Genomic DNA, 23,836 nt, shown 5'->3' with positions numbered 1-23,836 from the left:
TTTCCCTGAAATCCATATGTGGTGACAGTCAGTACTTCTTGTCAAAAGTTAGTTTTAATGAATGTTTTGATCCATTATCTTTGACCCTAAGAATTTAACAGGCTGTTTTTGCTACTGCACCTTTAAAAGTATAGTTCACCCAAAAATGAAAATACTGTCACTGATTACTCACCCTCATGTCATTCCAAACCTGTAAGACCTTCATTCCCGTAAGAGTTGAAGCGTCAGAAAGCTCTTAGATTTCATCAAAAATATCTTAATTTGTATTCCGAAGATGAACGTAGGTCTTACGGGTTTGGAATGGCATGAGGGTGAGTAATTAATGACAGATTTTTAATTTTTGGTTGAACTATCACTTTAAGACTTAAGACTTTCAGGTTGTTTTTGAAAGAACCTTGCCAGAACTTTAGCCAAAGTACCGAGAAAGTTTCCTGTTAGTTGGGAAATGGCCCCTTTAAGTGATTTCAGGAAAGATAGATGGAAGATGCCAAACGTCAAACGCCAGATGACTCACTCGTGAGAAATGTAAATATGAAGCTTACGAGATTCATTCATCATTCACTATCCATGCTGCAAACGCCACGCTGCTGAGAAGGAGAAATCCGTCACTGACTATGTGTAGCTCTAAGAAATATTGGGAAGGACATTATTAGCATGCTTCTTCTAAAAATCATTCTTATCTGTGATTTGTTTTTTTGTTTTTTTACCTGTCATGTTGTTGACTGGTTGGCAGTAGCACATGTAGGCTTCTGTTTGCTCCATGCGGCCTGTTTTAGAGTATTATTCTCAGGCACTTGTCCATGCTCCCTGCTGTTGCACTCCAATTAAACGTTTCCTTTAGGAGGCCACCTGCCATTACCCATCAGCAGGAGGTGAGGGATTTCAGCTCTTGAGAGCGGAAATTGTAAAGGGCTTCGAGTAAATGATTGATGAAGTCAATCCCGACACAGACAGAAGAGCGTAGCTGTGATTGTGTCTGAATGTGTGAGAGCTTGTGGCGTTAAACATATGTTGATGAAGAGGATAGGATGTCGTTCTCACCTCTCTCTTGGCCACTCACTTTCATTCGTGTACTCTGTTATTCTGTTGTCTCTATGTTGTACAGACATTGTATACTACTGTTTAAAAGTTTGGGATCAGTGCACATTTATTTTCTTGAAGAAAATATTAAGCAAGTACACATTAGATTGATCAAAATTGACATGATTAAAGGGATAGTTCACCTCATTTTGGTCCAAACCCATAGGACCTTTGTTTGTCTTTGGAACACAAATGAACATTTCATCAAAAATATCTTATTTTGTGTTGTGAAGATGAACAAAGGTTTTACAGGTTTGGAATGACATGAGGGTGAGCAATTAATGACACAATTTTCATTTTTGGTTGAACTATTCCTTTAAACATTATTTTGGTAAACAGAACCTTATTTGTCTCATTCCAGATTACCACACTGATCAATCACAAAGACAAGCTCAAGAAGACGGAGAAGACCTTACGGGCCATCCAGAGAGTGGGGCAGGCGGTCAGCGTCGCAGTTGGCCGCTTCGTGGCGGTGGGTGAAGCCATTGCAGCAGAGAATGAAGACTTGAAGGACGAGATGGGACTGGCTTGCTTTGAGGCCCGGAGAGCAGGTTAGTCTGACACTACTCAACTGGAAGAGCAGTGACACATAAGCAGTTTTCCCGGGTGGAGTTACCAGGCAACGAGGAACAGGAAATGGACAGCTGGGTTAAACATAGTGTAATGTGTCAACAAGCTCTGGACTGTCTGTCAGGGTTGTACACCATGCAAAATTGATTTTAAATTCTCTTCAAATCTAATTTAATTGATGGAGCATACAGGAATTGCATTTCCAAGTTGAGTTTAAGAAAGTATAACCATAAACATGATATCATACATACATATGAGGTATTTTAAGAAACATTAGATCAAATTAATAATCAATTATTGAAATGCCACCTACAAAAATGAGTATTCCATTTATATACACTACAGTTCAAAAAATTGTTTGGGCACAGTATATATATATATATATATATTTTTTTTTTTTGAAAGAAATGCGCACTACTTTAATGCTCACTTAGCAGCATTTATTTGTTATATAAATACAGTAAAAACTGATATTATTAACAATATTATGAAATATTTAAAATAAGATGTTTTTATTTTAATATGTTTCACAATTTTCAGCAGCCATTACTTAAAGGCGTAGTTCACTCAAAAATTTAAATTCTGTCATTAAGTACTCAACCCTCATGTCGTTCCAAACCCGTATGACCTTTGTTGTTCTTTGGAAAACAAATTAAGATATTTTTGATGAAATCTGAGAGCTTTCTGACCCTGCATAGACAGCAACGCTACTGAAATGTTCAAGGCCTAGAAAGGTAGTAAGGACATCATTAAAATAGTCCATGTGACATTAGTTGTTCAATCTTAATCTTATAAAGTTTAGGGCTATCCTTGACTGAAGATTTTTCTGGTCGACTAGTAGTCGTTTATTTTAAGCATAAAAAAAGCTTGCCACAGAGCACCAGCAGATATAATAATTATGAACGTGTCAGGGAAAAACAGCAAAGAGACTGCATTAACATTTTAAAAATTAATTGATAAACTAGTGCTTTCTTTGTTTTCGGCTTAAGAGATGAAGTCGGCGACACTGACTCGTCATCTCTGAAGTAGTGGATGTGCCTGTATGCATGTTTCATACGGATTACATAATCTGAGCATATTAGTTTTCCATTTGAATTGGTTCATTTAAAAGTGGACATTTTGCTCTCTTTCTCTCTCTCTCTCTCTTTCTCTCTCTCTCTCTTTCTCTCTCTCTCTCTCTCTCTCTCTCTCTCTCTCTCTCTCTCTCTATATATATATATATATATTTTTTTTTTTTCCTTACTTTATTTATACATTTTCAAGTATTACAAAATTTTCAAAAACATTTAAAAAATACACCCCACTAGATATATTTTTCTTGTCTGTAAGACAAGTATGTGAGTTTCGGAGTTTCACGCCCAAGTTCACAGACACCGAGATGGCAGAAAGCGCATCCTGTTTGCTTATTTTACAAAAGCACAACATTTCGTTGTTATTCTGAGTGCACACAAATGAACGTAGAGTCTTTACAGATTCGAAAGATGTATTCATTTTATCCGTATGACCAAAAATGACGGAGTATTTTAAGAGCAAGTGACCACATCGGTGCCTCCATATGTCATGCAGTGAGTGTGCTACTATTCAGGTTCCACACGCTGCACAGACACTTGAATAGCGCATATTTTTCTAACATTATGATTGAGCTGCCATGTAAAGTTGCTGAAAAGATGAAAATCCATATTTGAGGTCGATGAATGATAGGTGAGCGTTTAGATGTCCTGCCCGATGTCACAGACTGTATGACTTCGCCACTTCCTATGGATTTTTTTTTCTGCGAATAAGCGACTAATAAAATTTTGGTTGACCTTGCCTTTTCTCGCCAACTAACAGTTAGTCGACTATTAGGGGGCAGCCCTTATAAAGTTACAAGCATAAAGTCGTTTTGTTTTCATTGTGCACAAAAAGTATTCTTGTAGCTTCATAAAATTAAGGTTGAACCACTGATGTCGCATGGACTATTTTAATGATCTCCTTTCTACCTTTCTGGATCTTGAACGTGGAAGTTGCGTTGCTGTCTATGCAGGGTCAGAAAGCTCTTGGATTTCATCAAAATATCTTAATTTGTGTTCCGAAGATAAATGACGTTCTTACTGGTTTGAAATGACATGAGGGTGAGTAATTAATGACAGAATTATCTGTCATATAATTATTGTTTTCAGTGTCCAATGATCCTTCAAAAAATGTTAAAAACCGGTCTTTTAATATTGTTGTGGAAACCGTGATACAGATTTTCTTTTTCTGTATTCTTTGAAATGGAAATATTTCATAACAGTATAAATGTCTTTACTGAACTTTTGATGAATTTAATGCACGCTTGCTGAAAAAAAGGTATAAAAGAATGTACTGACCTCAAACTTTTGTTAACAGGCTTGTTTAAAAAATATTAAACAAGCCTGTGAGCAAGCTTAAACCTTAATGTAATTTTATGTTTCATATAAAACAGTGTTATAATTAAAACTGGACTAATTAAATTCCAGTCTATCCAAATCAGTTTATCAATCTGTGGGATGTAGCCAATTGAAAAATCAACTGCCAAACGTGATAAAGTTAGTCTATCAAGTTTTATTATACGCTGAAATTAATATACATGGTTTAAATGAATATCCACAATATAATATATTTAGAGCCTATAATTTGATTAAAATGGGGTTTTCACATCCATATGGATGCAGCTGGTTTGAGATGGATGGAAGAGCAGCATTTCCTAGGCTTTTTTTTTTCTTTGTACGATGCCTGAATCTGTTGGGGTATGTGAAAGGGAGAGTGCTGCAGTTTCTCTTCTATTAAACTCTCCATGTCCCATCTGTCTCTGAAGAGTTTGCCTAAAAATACCCCACAAATGTGCATTTCCATATCTCCCGTTTGTGATGAAGTGTTGCTATGCTTGCTCTTAGAATAACCAACACGAGCACAAAGAGATGTGATTTGTTCTGATGGTTTAAAGAGGTTTACAAAGGCAAGCAGCTGCAGTTATAAAATAAATAAATTTGATATGAGATGACATCTGTGAGGCTTTGTATAAAAGCTAAATGATTCAGAGAATTACTTATGTGTGCATTAACTTTTTTAATAGACTCCTACCCTTGAAATTAATTCACTATAATTTTTTTTTTTGAAGATTATTGGAATATGATTTACAAGAAAATATTATTTCAGTCTGTCTACTTCAGAATTTCATGTTTAATGTGAATGTTTCATGTGAAATAACTGAGTGAATATTCTACAGTGTTTTCATTGTGTATAATGTCTTAATTTCAACAATGTTTTTTTTTTTTTTTGTCTAACCTAAAAAACGTGCTATATTTCTTTGAAATAAATGCCCCTTAGTCTGATATTCTATCATATAATGTCATGAATTGATACACTTTGAAGTGTGGGTTAGATTTCAAATAATTTTGTGCACGACTGTATATTTAGTAGCAAAACAAGTGCTGTGTCAATCAAATGCGACATCTCAAAGTCTCAAAGCGTGTTGCGGTTTACATTTGTCCCTCCGGTCTGAAATAATAGGAGCTCTGTTCTGTATCTATAAATACAGATAGCTGGTGGTCTCTCGCACCTCCCTTCCCATACCTCCCAGGGCAACAACACCGGAATTAGACTGGCTTCAAGTTAGTTATCAGACTCCCCACAGTGTTTGAACGCTCACCCACGCATTTAATCCTCCTGATTATTACACGGGCCGCCCATGTGTGACGGGCAAAAGTTTAGCCCAAAACACATTTAGGCAGGTGGGGAAAAAGTAACAGACTCATCTCAGGAGAATAAGTCAGATGTTAAAGAGTGGCAAAATTTTCTTTTGTTTATAGCATAGCTAAACTAGTTCAGCTGAGGTATGAGAGCACGTCGTCTGAAGGAGATGAAAGAGAGCTTTCTTTGAAAAGGGGAAGTCCTGATTTGGGAAATGACCTGTGACTTTGTGTGTAACCGCAGATGTGACACAGTGGCCTGCCTGCACCTCTTTAAATCCAGAAGTATTTTGAATGATGTAGAGATTACATTGCTATGATTTGCTTTCATCTTCTCAACATCAGGAAGGATGGAGGAGGATGTGTTTTGAGTACAACTCTGTGTAGTTTTAAAGTGCACTGCATATGTGGCTGTTTCTCCAACTCTGGGCACTTAGGCCCTGTGTGTTTTTTTTTATATTATGTAATTACATACAATTTTTTTGTTTATTTCCAACAGTTGTTTCTGTCACTTTTATTTTTTTTTTTTAATAAATCAGCAGAGTCCTATGGAAGCCCATTTCCACCACTGAATAAAAAAGGGTAATTGCAAGTTTTTTCAGAAGTGCGAGATAAAAACAATCACAATTTTGACTTTTTTTTTCTCATCAATTGCAAAAAAATATAAAATTACAATTGCAAGTTATGAAGTCCAGTTCTAAGGGGAAAAAATACTGGTATGTTCTCAGAATTGCAAGTTTATATCTCACAATTCTATGACTTCATAACTTGCAGTTGCGTGCTATAAAGTTAGAATTACGAGCTATAAACTCGCAATTCTGAAAAAGTCAAAATTCTGAGTTTATATCTCTTAATTCTGACTTTATTTCTCACATTTGCAAGTTTATATCTTGCAATTCTGACTTTTTATAGAATTTTATAGAAATATAGAGTTTTTCTCAGAATTGCGACTTTATATCTCACACTTCTGACTTTTTCCCTGAGAATTGTGACTTTATTTCTCAGAATTACAACTTTATTTGTCCGAATTTCGACTTTACATCTGAGAATTGAGAGTTTTTGTTTAGGAATTCTGACTTTATTTCTTAGAATTATGAGTTTATATCTAGCAATTCTGACTTTAGTTCTCAGAATTGTGACCTTATTTCTCATAATTGCAAGTTTATATCTTACATTTCTGACTTTCTCTCAGATTTGCGACTATTTCCCAGAATTGCGACTTTATATCTTGCAGTTCTGACCTTTTCCTCAGATTTGCAACTTTATTTCTGAGAATTGTGAGTTTATATCTAGCAATTTTGACTTTATTTCTCAGAATTGCAACTTTATATCTCTCACTTCTGACTTTTTCCCTCAAAATGCAACTTTAGGTAACACTTTACAATAAGGTTTATTAGTTAACATGAACTACAAAAAAATTTGTCTACAACATTTATTAATCTTAGCTAATGTTAATTTCAGCATTTACTGATGCATTATTAAAATCACAAGTTGTGTTTGTTAACATTAGTTAATGCAGTGTGAACATGAACAAACGATAAACAACTGCATATTAACTAACATTAATAAAGATGAATAAATTGTTTGATAAATGTATTGTTCATTGTTCATTCATGTTCGTTAAGACATTAACTCATGCTAACAAATGACACCTTACTGTAAAGTGTTACCCAACTTTATTTCTGAGAATTGCGAGTTTTTATCTAGGAATTCTGAATTTATTTCTCAGAAATGCGACTTTATTTCTAAGAATTGTGAGTTTATATCTCGCACTTCTGACTTTTTTTCTCAGAATTGTGACTTTTTTTCTTAGAATTGCGACTTTATTTCTCAGAATTGCAAGTTTATTTTAAAGAATTGTAAGTTTATATCTAGCAATTCTGACTTTTTCCTCAGAATTGCGACTTTATTTCTCAGACTTAATTTCTCAAAATTGTGAGTTAAATCTCATGATTCTTTTTTTCTTCTTCTCGCAATTACGTATTTATCATGCAATACTGACTTTATTTATCACAACTGCAAGTTTATATTCAGCAATACTGAGAAAAAAAGTCAGAACTGTGAGTTGGTATCTCGAAATTCCGAATTTTGAGATAAAGCGTTGCGATTTTATTTATTTATTTATTTTTTAATTCAGTAGTGGAAATGGGCTTCCATAGGCTTCTTTGTCTTATCACAACTAGCAGTATGTATTCTAATTTGATACAATTAAGTAATGTTTTCTTACTTCTGCACAGTTGGGGAAAAAAATAGCTTGATTAGAATTGATATTCTTTTCATCTGCCAAATAATATTTACCTTGATTTTTCTCAAGCATGCTCTGATAATGTTGTCCTTGGTAATATAGTACACCAACAAACATCAATTAATTGGCTTGTTTTATTAAATTAACTAATTTGTGTGAAAATTACTATAATTAATTCTGACAAAATTAACATCAAAATGCTTCATGTGCATTTCATCCTTTTAAATGATTATGGTTTTAAAAATATATTTTTCTGATGGACTTTTAAGACTGAACGCCTGGGCCAAAAACAAAATCTATGCATAGAAGACATTTGAAAAGCAAAAACAAATGATTAAGACTTTTTAATGTGATCCTAAAATAACAAAAAGAAATGAAAATCTGTTAGTTTAAATTAAAGTCAGTCCTTGGGAAATAAAAGTATTTGTAGAAACCTAGTTAAATGTTTATTTAACCTAAAAGTTAGAACGTCTAGATGAAGTTTTGCTGAGAATGCATTATTTTATCTTTGCCTTTCTTCTTAGGGATCTCTCAGCTTTATATTGACAGATAGACACCTGCTTTTGAGTTACGATTCGATACTGTAGTGCTTCAAATTAGTGAAGTGCATTCAGAAGCAGCAGATGCATGTTGAGATGTTGTCTTTAAAGGGCATCAGTGCAGAGATCTCAATGTTTCACCCTCTATCCAAGCCGAATGCCTGAGGCCGTGTCTCTTTAAAGCAGGAAACTCTCTGAAAGGAGCTGGCTGAAAATGCCAGCCACTCAGGACAGTGCCTCGTCTCTGGTGCCACTCAAGGGATTCGACTGTAAGCTTCCACAAAGACTCCGCATCAAAGCGCAGGAAAAACACAGAGACAGCAAACAATCCCCTCCAGAAACAAGGATGTTTCAGTATGGCTGCTGCTAAACAAGAGACGAAAACCAACAAAGCAGGAAATGTGGGCATTGTGCCTAGTCAGATGACTATGGATAGGTGTGCACAAACTGGCAGAGTAATTTGGCCCACAATGCAGCGTTCTACACAAGGCACCTTGATTGTTAAAACCACTTTGAGATTTAACAAAAGAAAAGCTGTCGGATACAATCAGGACGGTGTCTTCAGATGGACAAATGTGTCATTGAACATAGAACAGAGCTGTTTTCCTTCAGAAATACTCTCATTTCTCATGTCTAAAACGTCTGTAATTCTCACCCTCTTTCTCCTTTCACTTTTGAATGTAGCAGTCTTTCCATCTTTCAGAATAACACTGCTTTATTGAGGCACGAGGCAGGGAACAGCACACATCAGGCATCCTTTCAGCACGTTTCAACTGGGACATGACACGCCAGCCCTGCCACCCTGCCCAAAAATAAGCCAGCATATAGTATTTGTGTCTAGACAGGGTTGTGTTCTAGTAGACGCCCACTGAGGAAAGTGAGATGTTTATTGATGTTTTCAAAAGTGACCACCCGGAGTGATGGATTGCTTTGTAAATAATCAAATGGTGTGTGACTTAATGTCTTAATAAGCTCTGAGCTTGAATGAACTTATTGAAATTGCTTATTTTTGTTTCAAAGCAGTGGCAGTTTTATGAATGCTTGTTGGTTTATCTGTAAGTGTTTGTTTTTGAGGGAGGAGAAGACATGTTTTGTATGTGTTTTTGCTTTGCATGACCTGAAGTGTTTCTCACAGGGCAGCTTCAGTGCTAGTGAGGATTTATATAGAGTTGCCTCAATGACATTCATAAATTTTAAAGTGTCCCAAAAGTGTCCAAATAGTTTTCGTGGCCTATTCTAGCTGTATATTGGGACGAATAAAAAAAAATTCCCAAGAAGTTGGCTAAATCTGACAGAAACAAATTTTGAATGTTCTCAAAAGGAAAATGCTTCATAAAAATGATTTTTTTAAATTCTAAAACATTTATAGTTTTTTAAACTGTGGTTTGGGGTAGTATAGTAATTATAACTTGAACTTTCTTTTTATCGAAGAGTCATAAAAATAAGTATTCAACATTGCTAATAATAATAAATGTTTCTTATTAATGATGTAGAAAATTTAGCTTTGATCAGGAATAAATTATATATATATATATATATATATATATACACACACACATACACACACAGCCAGAAGTTTTTTAACAGTAAGGTTTTTAATCTAAAATGAGTACATTACAAATATAAATATAAAAACATATAATTTTTAAAATACTTTTTTAATATTATATATATATATATATATATATATATATATATATATATATATATATATATATATATATATACAAAAAATATTTTAAAAAGTATAAAAATATATTCTTATTATTTTTATTTGTAATGTACTCATTTTTTATATATTTTTGAACAGTAAGATTTTGAATCTAAAATGAGTATATTACAAATAAATATATATAATACAAAAAGTATTTTAGAAATTATTTAAAAATATATATAATTTTTATCTATCTATCTATCTATCTATCTATCTATCTATATATATATATATATATATATATATATATATATATATATATATATATATATATATATATATATATACTTTTTTATTTATTTATTTGTTTTTATTTGTAATGTACTCATTTTAGGGCTAGACGATTAATCGAGAGTAATCAAAACCCAAATTCGGAGCCTCTAACTGTTGTAATTTTCCCATTAATACTTTTCATTAGAGAAAATAGAGAAAATAATGCTTGAATTCATAAAAATGATCCCGTTCAAAAGTTTACATACGCTTGATTCTTAATACTGTGTTGTTACTTGAATGATCCACAGCTGTGTTTTTTTGTTTAGTAATAGTTGTTCATGAATCCCTAGTTTGTCCTGAACAGTTAAACTACCCGCTGTTCTTCAGAAAAATCCTTCAGGTCACACAAATTCTTTGTTGTGTATTTTAACCCTTTCCAACAATGACTGTATGATTTTGAGGTCCATCTTTTCACACTGAGGACAACTGAGGGACTCATATGAAACTATTACAGACGGTTCAAACGCTCACTGATGCTTCAGAAGGAAAAAAACGATGCATTAAGAGCCGGGGGTGTAAACTTTTGAACAGAATGAAGATGTGTGTACATTTTTCTTATTTTGCCTAAATGCCATTTTTATTTATTATTGCCCTTCAGAAGCTACAGAAAATACTTACAAGCTTCCCAGAAGACAAAATAATTTAAACTTACCCTGATCTTCAAATTTAAAAAGTTTTTACCCCCAGCTCTTAATGCATTGTGTTTCCTTCTGAAGCATCACTGAGCATTTGCACCTTCTGTAATAGTTGCATATGAGTCCCTCAGTTGTCCTCAGTGTGAAAAGATGGATCTCAAAATCATACAATATCTACTATTATTTTCTCTTGTGGACTATATGTGAAATATGTAAAATATCTTATTCAGGTCAGTACTAAATAAAAAAAAATCCCTCTTATTTTGGTAAAATAATTAACATTTTGCAGATTCTGCAAGGTGTATGTAAACTTTTGACCTCAACTGTACAAGAGGCATTCACATCTGTGAGGGGGGAAAATAAAAAATAAAAATAAATACATAAATAATAATTACATACAAAAAATAAAAATGGTCATTCATTAATCATAATCAAGGTAAAATGTTCAATTAATCAAAATTTTGATTTTAGATCATTGTGTTTCTTAGTGTTTTGTTGTAAGTACTTAAAAGACCTGGGTGGTTCCCATATGGTTGTTAACTTGCTCAAGTCAGTTAGCCACACTCAAGTCTCTATAATATAGAGAATGTATAATATCATCTAGATATGGTTCGGATAAGGATTTTATCTTATCCTCATCTGATCACTTAGAGAAGTAAAAGCACACCTCTTCTCAACAATCCACATGATTTGCAACATCATTCAGTCTATAATGGGACGAGTTACATTCTAAAGTGTAGGGGTTTGAACATTTCAACAACAATATCTTGTTACTGCATCTACACTTGTGAGTGCACTTCTCTTACATTCTTCTGTTTCTCTTCTGCAGGCACTGCCATAGCTCAGCTGACGGATGTGTCCAGTCTGGAGCAGTGTGAGGGTGATGGGCGCAGCACGGTGTTTAGTGACAAGACTGGCATGGTGAAAGCTGCTCGCATGCTGCTCTCCTCTGTTACCAAAGTCCTGGTGCTTGCAGACTGCATCGTTATCAAACAGATCATAAGCTCTCGCAACAAAGTACGTATTGTCTGCTGGGTCCAAGTACTTGTGCACTGGCCTTTACAAGCACTCAGAACAGCACTCATCTTTTCCTGTCAAGTACAAGAGTACACAGGCGCACACATAGGCTCTCAGATGCTATCGCTGCATGGCCACATATTTAGAGTCCTTCTGCTCTGGAGATAATTGAAGAGACATGGCACAGGATAAAGTAGGGGTCCTGTCTTAACATCTTTGTCGGTGAGATGAGGAAGTGGACAGTGTCTATGTGTGTGTGCCTGTTTGTGCTCTCAGATCTGGAGCTAATCATGTCCAGTTAGTGATGTTTGGATGGCCAGGCAGCAGAACAGCTCTCCATTAGAGAGAAACACAATTGAATTTGTCCCTGACCATGCCTGATAACGCCCACTCCTAGCTAGCTAACCTCAAATAGAGGCTTCCCTTATCAATTTTATCCAATGTGAGTGTCTCGGACTGCTTCCGCTGAGCCTATCGGTACATGTAAGAGTTTGCTTTCCTACACATGCTTACACTTTGTTCTTTAAAGGAGAAGTCCACTTCCAAAACAAAGATTCACATATAATGTACTCACCCCCTTGTCATCCAAGATCTCAAATGCTTGTCTTGCCCTTCTCTTCCTGAACTCTGTGTATTCTGGCTCAAGACAGTTAGGGTATGTCGGAAAACTCCAATCGTATTTTCTCTCTCAACTTCAAAAATCATTTCAAAATCATCCTACAATCGCTGCAGAAGTACCGACCCTGTCTTTGCAAAGTGAACATGCAAAGATCAAACACCCTTAACAAAAAAGGTAAAACAGCGATATATGACGATTTTGAAGTTGAGGGAGAACATGTGATGGGAGTTTTTCGACATACCCTAACTGTCATGAACCGGAACAAAAACAGTCCAGGCAGAGTAAGACAAGACAAGTGTTTGGCATTAAAAAGTATATAAATTGTATTATTTTTATTAATGACTGATCGTTATGCTAAATAAGACCCTTCTTTCTCGGCTGGGATTGTTTACAACCGCATTTGAGATCGTTTGAAGCCGCATTTAAACTGCATTTTGGAAGTTCAAAATCGGGGCACCATATCAGTCCATTATATGGAGAAAAATGCTGAAATGTTTTCCTCAAAAAACATAATTTCTTTACGACTGAAGAAAGAAAGACATGAACATCTTGGATGACAAAGGGGTGCGTACATTATATGTAAATCTTTGTTTTGGAAGTGGACTGTATGTATGACCAACACTAACATGGTGGTTTTAAGAATCACCCAAAAATGAAAATTCTGTCATTAAGTACTCACCCTCATGTCATTCCAAACCTGTAAGACCTTCGTTCATCTGTGGAACACAAAGAAATTTTGTAAGAAATCCGAGAGATTTCTGACCCTGCATAGACAGCGACGCAACTGACACATTCAAGGTCCAAAAAGGTAGTAAGGACATTGTTAAAATAGTCCATGTGACATCAGTGGTTCAACCATAATTTTATAAAGCTATGAGAATACATTTTTGTGCGTGAAGAAAACAAAAATAAGGACTTTATTCAACCATTTCTTCTCTTCTGTGTCAATCTGCTGCTTAGTTTATTTTTATTTCTTAGGACAGACATCTGAGATAAAGCTTATTCCTAAATAAAACACATTATGAAAGCAACCTTTTATGCAATACATATTTTTTCTCAGGGCTGTAGCTGAGAAATACGTGGGCTTTGTGTATGTGTGCAGGTGCTGGTTACCCTGGAGCAGCTGGAGAGAGTCAGCACTTTTCAGGAATTTGTCCAAATCTTCAGCCAATTTGGGAACGAGATGGTAGAGTTTGCCCATCTCACAGGAGACAGACAGAATGTAAGTGTCCTCACACACATACACACACATACACATACACACACAAATTCCCCTGTTCACCCTCCATCATTCCCTCAGTTCACTTTACAGATAATCAAACACTGATAAGGACATTTCCTATGGCAGGTGTGTATAGCCCGTGTAGATTTATATGTCGGCTAAGGGGAGAAGAAGATAATGGAGAGATTTTAGTTGTAAGAACTGAACTGTGCTGCACACTGCAATTTCAATCAGCAGCTCTCAAACCCCACTGATAAAAACCTTTGGGGTAAGAAACACTCGACCGCAGTGCAGAACAGATGGATGGAGCGAAACGCAAGTACTGCTTATTAACAGGAATTCAAACTTTCGAGGCTCATATCAGCATGTGTTTGCAATGCAAAAACATATGCGAGATTAGGGAGTTGAACTGTGTTTATAAATTAATGCTAGAATTTTTTCATTATCAGTGCTCTGATAATACCTATATATGGTCAAGCTGGTTTTGCTGCTGGGTGGAGATAAGATATGGGTTTGTCAAAAGCTGGTACTTATGTTGATATCTACAGCAAGGGTTTTTAAACTGGTGTCTGCGTGGGGCTTCTAATGGATCTGCTGAAAATTTGAGAGAAAAAAAGTAGAAAGGTTTTACTGTTTTAAAAGCTATTTACAAAGAACACAGTTTTCATCGAGGGTTAGAACAATGTGTTATATGCAAAATGCTGCAAAAGATGCAAAGGCCAGAAACAGTTATCAAGTGCATTTACATAGAAAAACAATGGAAAAGCAGCTCAGTGCAAGAGAAAAATGTGTAATAGTTTTAGATTTTAAGTAAAAAATGAAAACAGATTGTATAGTTTTACAGATTTTTACAAATATTTTTAGAAATGTTTAGAAGTGTTTATTTCTTCATTGCCCTGTAGTATATACTTGTATACTATAAATTTATACAAATAAATTTTAATGGAATTCAAAATATTTCTCTTCAGATTTATACGTGTACAGTAATACACTCTTACAGTGGGTAAAAAGAAGTCAATTTAATACAAATATTTTTCTGAAAATATTTATTTAGTAAATAGTATACTTTATGTTATGCTTTAGTGAAATGACAATATAAACCCCAGTTATTTTATTTTGCAAACAACATATTGTCTTTATAATATTACACTTATTTTTGTCTCACAGAATGTGAATGGATCTATCTATCTATCTATATCTATATATCTATATATATCTATCTATCTATCTATCTATCTATCTATCTATATATATATATATATATATATATATATAGTGGTGTGCGGTGGTGTTCTAAAACGAGGAAGCAAAGGCCTCAAAGTTTTTTTTTTTAATTATATATTTTATTATCAAATATAATTTCATGTCTCAGTCACATTTTCTTGGTTAATTAACCATTACTTACAATTTTATATTTTTGCATTAACAATGTAATCAATATTATATTTATTAAGGCCATGTCTGAATCCTTTTTTTAAGCATTTTATATACAGTATATTCAAATAATAACTCAAGGCAGCAACAATTTGTTTTATTTTTGAATTTTTCATTCATCAAAGCTCTATAAATATTGGTAACAGACATTGACATTTACTTTAAATTTCACCATGCTGATTACTCACTAAAAACTGCCACAGATCATGTTTTCATGCCATTTTAAGTCTTATTTTGATGTGTGATTTGTTTATTTACTTTTGCCGACTGATTCACGAAACGCGAAATGTGAATGCACTCAAGAGGCGGGATTTATTGCATGAACCAGTCACAGCTGAACATAACCAGTCATATCCAACCATATCGCTATGGAGGCATTGCTTCCTCTCATGTGACTTTTTTCCCTCATTCATTCTCAATTACCCCCCAGCAAACTCAAAGATGCTTTCGGGCGTCTGTTAAAACTCAGTGGGCTCAGGGGAGGCAAGAGAGATGCAGACTTTACCTGCTGGTGTCACTGTTGGACAGTGTTTCTTTAGAAAAACTAGTCATTTATACACTTTTGAATGATATATTTTGTAATATTGGCACTGTTTTGTTTTTGTACTAAGAATTTTTTTTTTTCATCCAATATTTTGAGAAGATGGGGAAATGCCCCTGATATGTAGTGTAGTTCTGATTTACGTTGGGGTCCAAATGTCTGCAAACACTACTGTCAATCTCACTGTGGCAGTATATTGGCCTTCATGATTGTTCTGTCACCCAGTGAAGCCATATTAATCCAGCCACCATCAGAAACTGGCTTCACCTAATTTTTCCAGCAGTGCATGGCCGTTTTTCCTCCTAAGGCCTCCTCTGGAGTCCCATCATGATTAGGAGAGTAGTAATATGAATATGAATGACACGGAGAACTGATAGGAAAGGCTGTCTCATTTCAGACAGGAAGCTTCTGTATGTGTTTGATAATGTTTCACAAACACATCACGTTCTATCTCTGCAGAGCTTTCCTGCCAATCTGCGGCCTCCATCTTTTCAGTTTTATTCAGAAGAACATAATAACAGATAATCACTTCGCCTTTTGTGAACCATGGCTCCCAGCCGGGGTGAGAGAGATCAGGTTCCTCTCATTCTCTCCGTCATGCACACACACAGTCTGTCAGTCACAAATCCCTAATGCCTTACGGCGCGTCGAGTGAGCGCAGCTCTATTGAGTTATATTCCAGCTCGCTCAGTGTCGGTGGAAGGCATTATGTCAGTGCTATCTTTTCCAAGGACCAAATTTACCCTTCATTCTAAGCAAGACCTTGAAAAATGAACACTTAGAATGAATTCAGTTCTGTAGATCTCCTGACGGCCTGCGTCAGATGGTTAAGATTCAAGTCAAGTGCACTTGATTTGTTGAAGATTCAGTCAAATTACTTTCGTAAGCATTTTGTGGAAATCTTAACTAAACCAAATTGATAATACAAAAATTCCAGTCTTATCTGTTGCGAGGGAATTATTTAGTTTCCCTATAAAGTCGTCTGAGGTTAAACCTAAGCTGAGATTTCAGAACACTTGAAAGCACTCGAGGCATTTCGTGTTTTCTCATATTTGTCTTGTGGATTCTTGTGTTCCTCAGGATCTGAAGGATGAAAAGAAAAGAGCTCGGATGGCCGCCGCACGTGCTGTGCTGGAGAAATGCACCATGATGCTCCTCACAGCCTCAAAGGTAGGACTGTGGAAGAGACTACCATCTGCTGTCTAAACAATGTTAATATCAATGGTGTTCATGCATGAATCATGCATACGCATGTATTTGTGCATAAAAACCTGTGTGTATATTTTCATGCAGTGCATCAAAAGTTCCAACTTTAGATACAAATTTAGGAATAACTTAAATGAGCAAATCATTTATGGTAGCCATATATTTTAGTGTATTTTTTTAAAGAAATGAATAGTTTTATTGATCAATGATGGATTAAATAGATCAAAAGTGACAGTAAAGACATTTATAATGTTACAAAATATTTCCATTTCAAATAAATGGTTCTAGTGAACTTTTTCAATTAATGTTCTTTTGAACATCAAAGAATCTTGAAAAAAGTATTTTTGTAAAAGTTTTTTTTACAAAAAATATTAAGCAGTACAACTGTTTTCAACATTGATAATGATAATAAATGTTTCTTGAGCAGCTATTCAGCATATTAAAATGATTTCTGAAGAATCGTGGGACACTGAAGACTGGAGTAACGATGCTGAAAATTCAGCTTTGCCATCACAGGAATAAATTACATTTTAAAACACATTAAAATGGAAAGCGTATTGTAATAATATTTCACAGTATTACTGTTTTTATTGTTTGTTTGATCAACTAAAACACAATATTTATATATAAAAAGTTATGTAAATATACATTTTTAAATTCTATATTAAAATTTTTCCATGAATTTTTCTGCACACAATTATTGTACACAATTATTTTTGAATGAGAGCCATTATATATGTTCACCTGAATTGCACTCATATATTCATCTGGGAGTCCAACATCAGGCAGTGGCTCTATTTTCAGATATTAGGGCTGTTTCATTTAGATTTAATAAGAGAAGAAAGGTATTATAAGTAATTATGTGAAAAAAGGAAATAAGGCCTTGACTTCAGCAACCTCTCAAATGTTTGCTGTCTGTTTTTGTAGAAGGAACAGGGACTATTGAAGCACCACATGAATCACATTAATGCTACGAGGTCAAAGCATTTTTGATGTTTTATCACTTATGAAAAAGGACAATGGTATTATTATACTATTTAAGACGTGCCATGGTTTGTACCATGGTAATATCATAGTTTTTAACCGTACCTAAATATATCATGGTATTCCTCAACAACCCTTGGAGTATGGTATGCTATGTGGTAACCAAGTCTATTGTTTATGGAAGCACCATGATATTAGCATCTCATACCATCACTGATACTTTTTCATAAAGGACTTTTCCATAACTGAGCTTGTTTGTTTCTCTAAAATGTGTTTTCCTTTCTCACTCTGAAAAATGTAGTGAACTGTAATAAAAGCCTGTTACTGCACTTCTGTTGTTTCTCTGCATTTTGAAGATAACTTTTGTTCCTCTTTGCCTCTCAGACTTGTCTGAGACATCCAGACTGCGAGTCGGCACGGATCAACAAAGAAGCAGTCTTCCAGCGTATGCGTCTGGCCCTGGAGCAAGTCATTGAGATTGTGACTGACACAAGGAGCTGTGGGGAGGCCAAAGCACTTCCTGTTAGCATCTACGCTGGAATTAAAGACTTTAAGGTGCAGGTGTAGGCTCTTAGATGGATGTCTCAATGGATAAAGTTTCTTTTTAAAGACTTCTTTAAAAAAAAGCATTGCTTAACCAGTCCAAAAAATATATGCTACAGTTCAAAAGTTTGGGGGTCATTTTTTTGTGTGAAAGAAATAAAGAAATTGAAACTGTCTTCAGCATAGACACATTCAGTTGATCAGTTGTTACAATAAAAGAATGTGTCATTTTACAAAAGATTTCGATTTCAAATAAATTCTGTTTTTAAAACTTTCTATTCATCAAAGAATCCTGACAAAAAAGTTTCAAGGTTTCCACAAAAACATTAATCTGTGAAAACTGTTTTAATCAAAAAATGCTTGAGCAGAAAATCAGCATATTAGAATGATTTTTAAAGAGTAATGACTGCTGAAAATACAGTTTCGCCATCACAAGAGTAAATTACATTTTAAAATATATTACAGCAGAAAAGAGTTACTTGAAATTGTAATAATATTTCACAATATTACTGTATTCTTTAACAAATAAAAGCAGCGCTGGTGAGCATAAGAGACTTCTCTCAAAAACATTACAAAATCTGGTCCCACTTTATATTAGGTGACCTTAACTACTATGTACTTACATAAAAAATAAGTACAATGTAATTATTGTGTTCATATTGTATTGCAAAACACTTTTGGTGCTATTAAGGTGGGATATGGGTAAGGTTAAGGACAGGTTTGGTGGTATGGGTAGGTTTAAGGGTGGGTTAAGGTGTAAGGGATGGGTCAACACTGTAACTATAAATGTAATTACAAAAATGAATTACAGTTGTAATTACATATAGGTATTTTAAAAATATAAAGTACAATGTAAACACATGTACACAATAAATGCACTGTATCAAATTATTAATTTAAATGTAAGTATATAGTAGTTAAGGCCACCTGATATAAAGTGGGACCCAAAATCTTACCATCCAGGAACTTCTGAATACTAATTATTTTCGGTACTGAGATTACACACTTTACCCATTAAGGTGCTCTATGCAATTTTGCAGATGCAGGAGAAATTTTGACTGACAGTGATTATTTTTTTTATTGTTATGAATTGGTTGAAACAATTAAATATCCAATATAATATCAAAAATGCAGACATTAGCCAATAGATGGTATATCATGAATCACTTACCTTAGTATCTCACCAGATGCTTGTATGTTTGTCTTTCAGGTTAAAGTGGAAGGTCTGAGAGACTCTCTGTACTGTGTGTCCTGTGAGGCTGTGGCGGCTCAGCTGGAAGCTCTGGTGGAGAAAACTGAAGACTTTACAGACTCCGCTTACACCAGCCACGAGCAGAGAGAGACAATCATACAACTCTGCCAGATTACGCGTCAGGAGACCAAACAGCTCATAAACACATGGAGACACGCGGTAAGATGGACACGTTCACACATTAGGGATTGCACCGACTAGACCTTTACCATATGACTTAAATCTCACTTGATAGTAACAGCAGGAGGTAGCTGAGGTGTAGCTGTATGACATTGATTTTGTGTCCTTAAGTTCATATCTTAACACAAACTTTTCACTTGGCTTGTATATCCGTCCTTTATGTCTTTGCTGTGCAGTATGTGAGGATGTTCTGCATGTCTCTCTTCCTGTGGAGTAACTGTCCATGAACCTCACACCCTCACTGTGCCTCATACATTGGGAAAATAAGTCTTACAGTGCAGATCTATAGGTGTTTATTCTTTCCTCCTTCCTGCCTTCGGTTTCTTGAAAAAGCTATTCATTTGCTGACATTGTGCCATGGTTTCTTTTATTGTGCAGCAGCATACTTTTCAGACAAATTTTATTGACACTTACATGATTTTTTTTGTGTGTGATACTGTATACTGTGTATACATGTTCCTTGACATCAAATAAGGACTTTGTGCATAGAAAGAGTTGACTCTAAACCTTCTAATGTCTTTAAACCACAGAGGGAGGAAAAGAAAGGAAAAAGTCACAAAGAAAGAAAACATGGAGAAAAAATAAATTACATAGTTTAATAACAGCATTAATTTGAAGGTTGATACTAACTGACATGGTATTCATTGCTAGAGAAATGAAAAATGCTGTTCAAGGAAAAAGATTGAGTCACTGCAGTTTTGACTTTTTCTTTCATTTTACATATACAGGAAAATGTCAGCATATTCACAGTTTTTCAAAATGGAAAGTTGAAATGTTAACTTTTATGCTTACACATTTGTCCGAAGTAACTGCTTTAAATTTGTTTCCTGGGGACCAAAGCCCTGACCTCTGCATTACTACAGTAGTACTGTGATCTCACAAGAAAACATTGCGAATATGAATAGTAGCAAAAAAAAAGTAGATAAGAATGTATTAAATGAAGGGTTCCCACAGTCATGGAAAAACCTAAAAATTAGTGCAGTGGTTCACAAACATTTTGGGGCCAGGGCCACATCTACAGCACAGTGGTAGTTCAGTTAAAATTGACAGACAAAAAGACTCTTTAGCCAAAAAATGGCTCATACCAAAAGGCTAAATTCTTGTTCACTCCTGCAAGACGCCAAAATGTTGCTATGGTTACAAATGTGGGCGTGACTGCTGTTCCGGTCACACATGGAACGATAATGTACGGAACTCACTTTCGCATTTAAATGTGGTTGTCATTGCTGAAACTTGGGGTCAAACTTTGTTTGCACAAGAAACATCTCTAGCACAATGCGTGCTTCAGTATGTACATAGTAAATAAAACCACAACATTCATTCACTTAGAGATGCCAAATTCTGTGACATTCCACATTGTACAGTAAATTCCATTTTTTAAAATTAATTTATTTATTTATTTATTTTTAACTAGATTCCACAAATTCCCTATGCATTTTGCACATCTCAAAACACAGACCTAAAATTATTTCATGGGGCCCCCTTGCTATGTGTCTTGCTAGTGTGTTCCCACTTTGAGAACCCCTGCTTCAGAGGATTTAAAATTATTATTTTCCAGGCCTAGAAAAGTCATGGACATAAACAAAATCTTTAAAAATCCTGGAATTCCTGTTAATATAAACTTTTCTAGTTGTTCTGTAAACTATTTTGTTGGCTAGAAATTGCACTTGGGTATGTAGTAAAACTTTCTCACAAGCCAGTTTCTCTGATATGCCACCACATTTACAAGTTGATAGGGGAATTGGTCTGAGTTTTTAAAAATACCAAAATCACAACTGACTGAAAAGGTCATGGAAACGTATTGTGCAAGTTTTCGTTAATCTCACGTAGCCGGATGTTTTATGTGTGGTCCTCACTGCAGCTGATTCTGCCCAAGAATTGCCCACTTACACAGGAAGAGACCAACATCTAAAGTGACAGTTTGTTTTGTTTTACTGGCTATTTAGGGGAGGATTTTTCTGAAAGGGGTTAAACCAAAATAATAGTTTAGTGTGGAATCTTGAAAGTCTTTTTTTAAATTATATACATTATTATAATACCTATTCTCTAAAAAGTAATAAATAGTTTTCCCCCCACAAATAACTCGGAATACGTGAAGTGAAATAGACACTTCTGCTTGTAAAATACTAGTTCATTAATTTTCAGACAATCCGCTGATGCCGATCTAACTAAATTTAAATCCAGTGGGTTTGTTTATTCTCAAGAGCACTCATTATGTCTATCCAACACCTTTGTAACCTCACTACATCACTCCATAAAACCAGCCAATTGGGTTGGAACTGTTAATTTAAAGAAGTACACTTCCGAATGAAAAGTTCCTGTCATCCAAGATGTTTATGTCTTTCTTTCTTCAATTACGTTTTTTGAGGAAAACATTCCAGGATTTTTCTCCATATAATGGACTTCAGTGGTGGCCAACGGGTTGAAGGTCCAAATTGCAGCTGCAAAGGGCTCTTCACGATCCCAGCCAAGAAATAAGGATCTTATTTAGCAAAACAATCAGTAATTTTCTTAAAAAAACAACAATTTTATATACTTTTTTACGCTCTACAAAATGCTGGGTTAAAAACAACCCAACTTTTTGGGTTATTTGGCAACCCAACGTTGGGTAAATATTGGACAGAACACATGCTGGGTTATTTTGACCCAGCTGGTTGGGTTAAATGTTTTTACCAAACATGCTGGGTTATTTTAAAAGTATAAGTCAACTATTGTTTAAAAATTATTATATTGCTGGCTTAAAATGGACTGGAACTAAAAACACACACAGAATTACTAGAGGCAACAGCAATAATCAAAAGATGAACATTATTAAGCAAGAACACATGGACAAAATACAGAAAGACATTAAAATGTACATTAAAATGTGCAAATCTAGGACACAAAAAGCCTGCGCTCTGACTGTAACTCAGCAGCTGGGTTGTTTCATCAAAGACAGGCTTAACCTAGTGGTTGGGTAGAAGCGGTAGTTTCAGAAGAACTATTAAAAACAACCCAATAAAATGACCCAACAGGCTGAACCCAGCATTTGGGTTAAAAATAGTCCAGCGTTTTTTAGAGTGTAGATAAGACCCTTATTCCTTGCCTGGGATCATGTAGAGCACGTTGCTGCATTAAAACTGCAATTTGCACCTTCAAACCACTGGCGACCATTCAAGTCCACTATATGGAGAAAAATCTGAAATGTTTTCCTCAAATATATGGAGAAAAATCTGGAATATTTTCCTCAAATAACTTAATTTCTTTGCGAATGAAGAAAGAAAGACAAACATCTTGGATGACATGGGGGTGAGTCACTTCCAGAATGAAAATTTCTTGATAATTTAATTTCTACTTTAAACAAGCTCTTGACATTTTTGAGTGTGGCTGTCAATAAACAGAACATGGGCATGAATTTTCCTCCTTCAAGCACTGCAGTTATTTCTTCTTTGTCTACCAGTCTTTGAATGTTTACGACTATGTACGTGTCTGTGCTGTCATCAGCCAAAACTTATTTAAAGACACTGTTGTTTTTACATGGTAATATCTGGGTTGTTCCCCACTTTACCTGTCCACAATTTCAGTGGCAGAAACATTTGGAGTGTGTTCACTGAAGTGCAATGTCTGTTTAAGTCACAGTGTGATGCCTCAGGGTAAACCACGGAGGATGAGAGCGCTTCAAACATTCACACGGCTTCTGTGGCGTGTTTGTGTTGACACCCCATCGTAATCCCGTCTGAAAGCAATCCCACCCACCTGTCTGTCTGTCCTCTGAAGAGAAAACTGCGGATAAAGGCTGTCATGTCTAACAGAGTCCATCTTTCAGGTTACTTAGGCCACTGACACTTGTGTTGAAACTTGACGGCTTTTCAACATGAATGGTGCACGTTCAGCTGGTTGAAAATCATCCTGTTTGCAGTGTGTTAAATTCCCTTTCTATCTTTGTTTCCGTTTCTTTTCCCCTCCAGCAGCAATCGCTTAAAGCCAAAGAGGCCACGGACGAGGTGGAGCTCTCTATTTTGAAGACTTGTCAGAGTGTCAGTGATCTCAGGCGAGAGGTGAGATTCTTGTGACAAGCTCTGCCCAGGGATTGAATCCCATGAGCCAAAGCATC

At 35.2% G+C, this 23,836-nt stretch overlaps 1 protein-coding gene across 2 annotated transcripts in view; it reads left to right on the top strand.

The window, feature by feature from the left end:
* ctnnal1 (catenin (cadherin-associated protein), alpha-like 1) overlaps positions 1-23,836 on the top strand; it is a 76,737-nt gene that overhangs the window by 38,890 nt on the left and 14,011 nt on the right. Inside the window, exons 2-8 of one of the 2 annotated variants that reach the window (XM_051136552.1) lie at positions 1,442-1,631; positions 11,575-11,762; positions 13,484-13,603; positions 16,659-16,748; positions 18,153-18,323; positions 19,522-19,722; positions 23,694-23,780. In XM_051136552.1, the coding sequence (XP_050992509.1) occupies positions 1,442-1,631; positions 11,575-11,762; positions 13,484-13,603; positions 16,659-16,748; positions 18,153-18,323; positions 19,522-19,722; positions 23,694-23,780 (1,047 nt within the window). Of the gene's footprint in view, positions 1-1,441; positions 1,632-11,574; positions 11,763-13,483; positions 13,604-16,658; positions 16,749-18,152; positions 18,324-19,521; positions 19,723-23,690; positions 23,781-23,836 lie in introns of both variants that reach the window. The other variant, XM_051136551.1, reaches the window with a different exon arrangement.

This window comes from Labeo rohita, chromosome 19 (assembly GCF_022985175.1).
Source record: "Labeo rohita strain BAU-BD-2019 chromosome 19, IGBB_LRoh.1.0, whole genome shotgun sequence".
In the NCBI taxonomy this organism is placed as follows: domain Eukaryota; kingdom Metazoa; phylum Chordata; class Actinopteri; order Cypriniformes; family Cyprinidae; genus Labeo; species Labeo rohita.
Note: the sequence above shows the minus strand (reverse complement) of the source record. Positions and strands in the feature narration are given on the sequence as shown.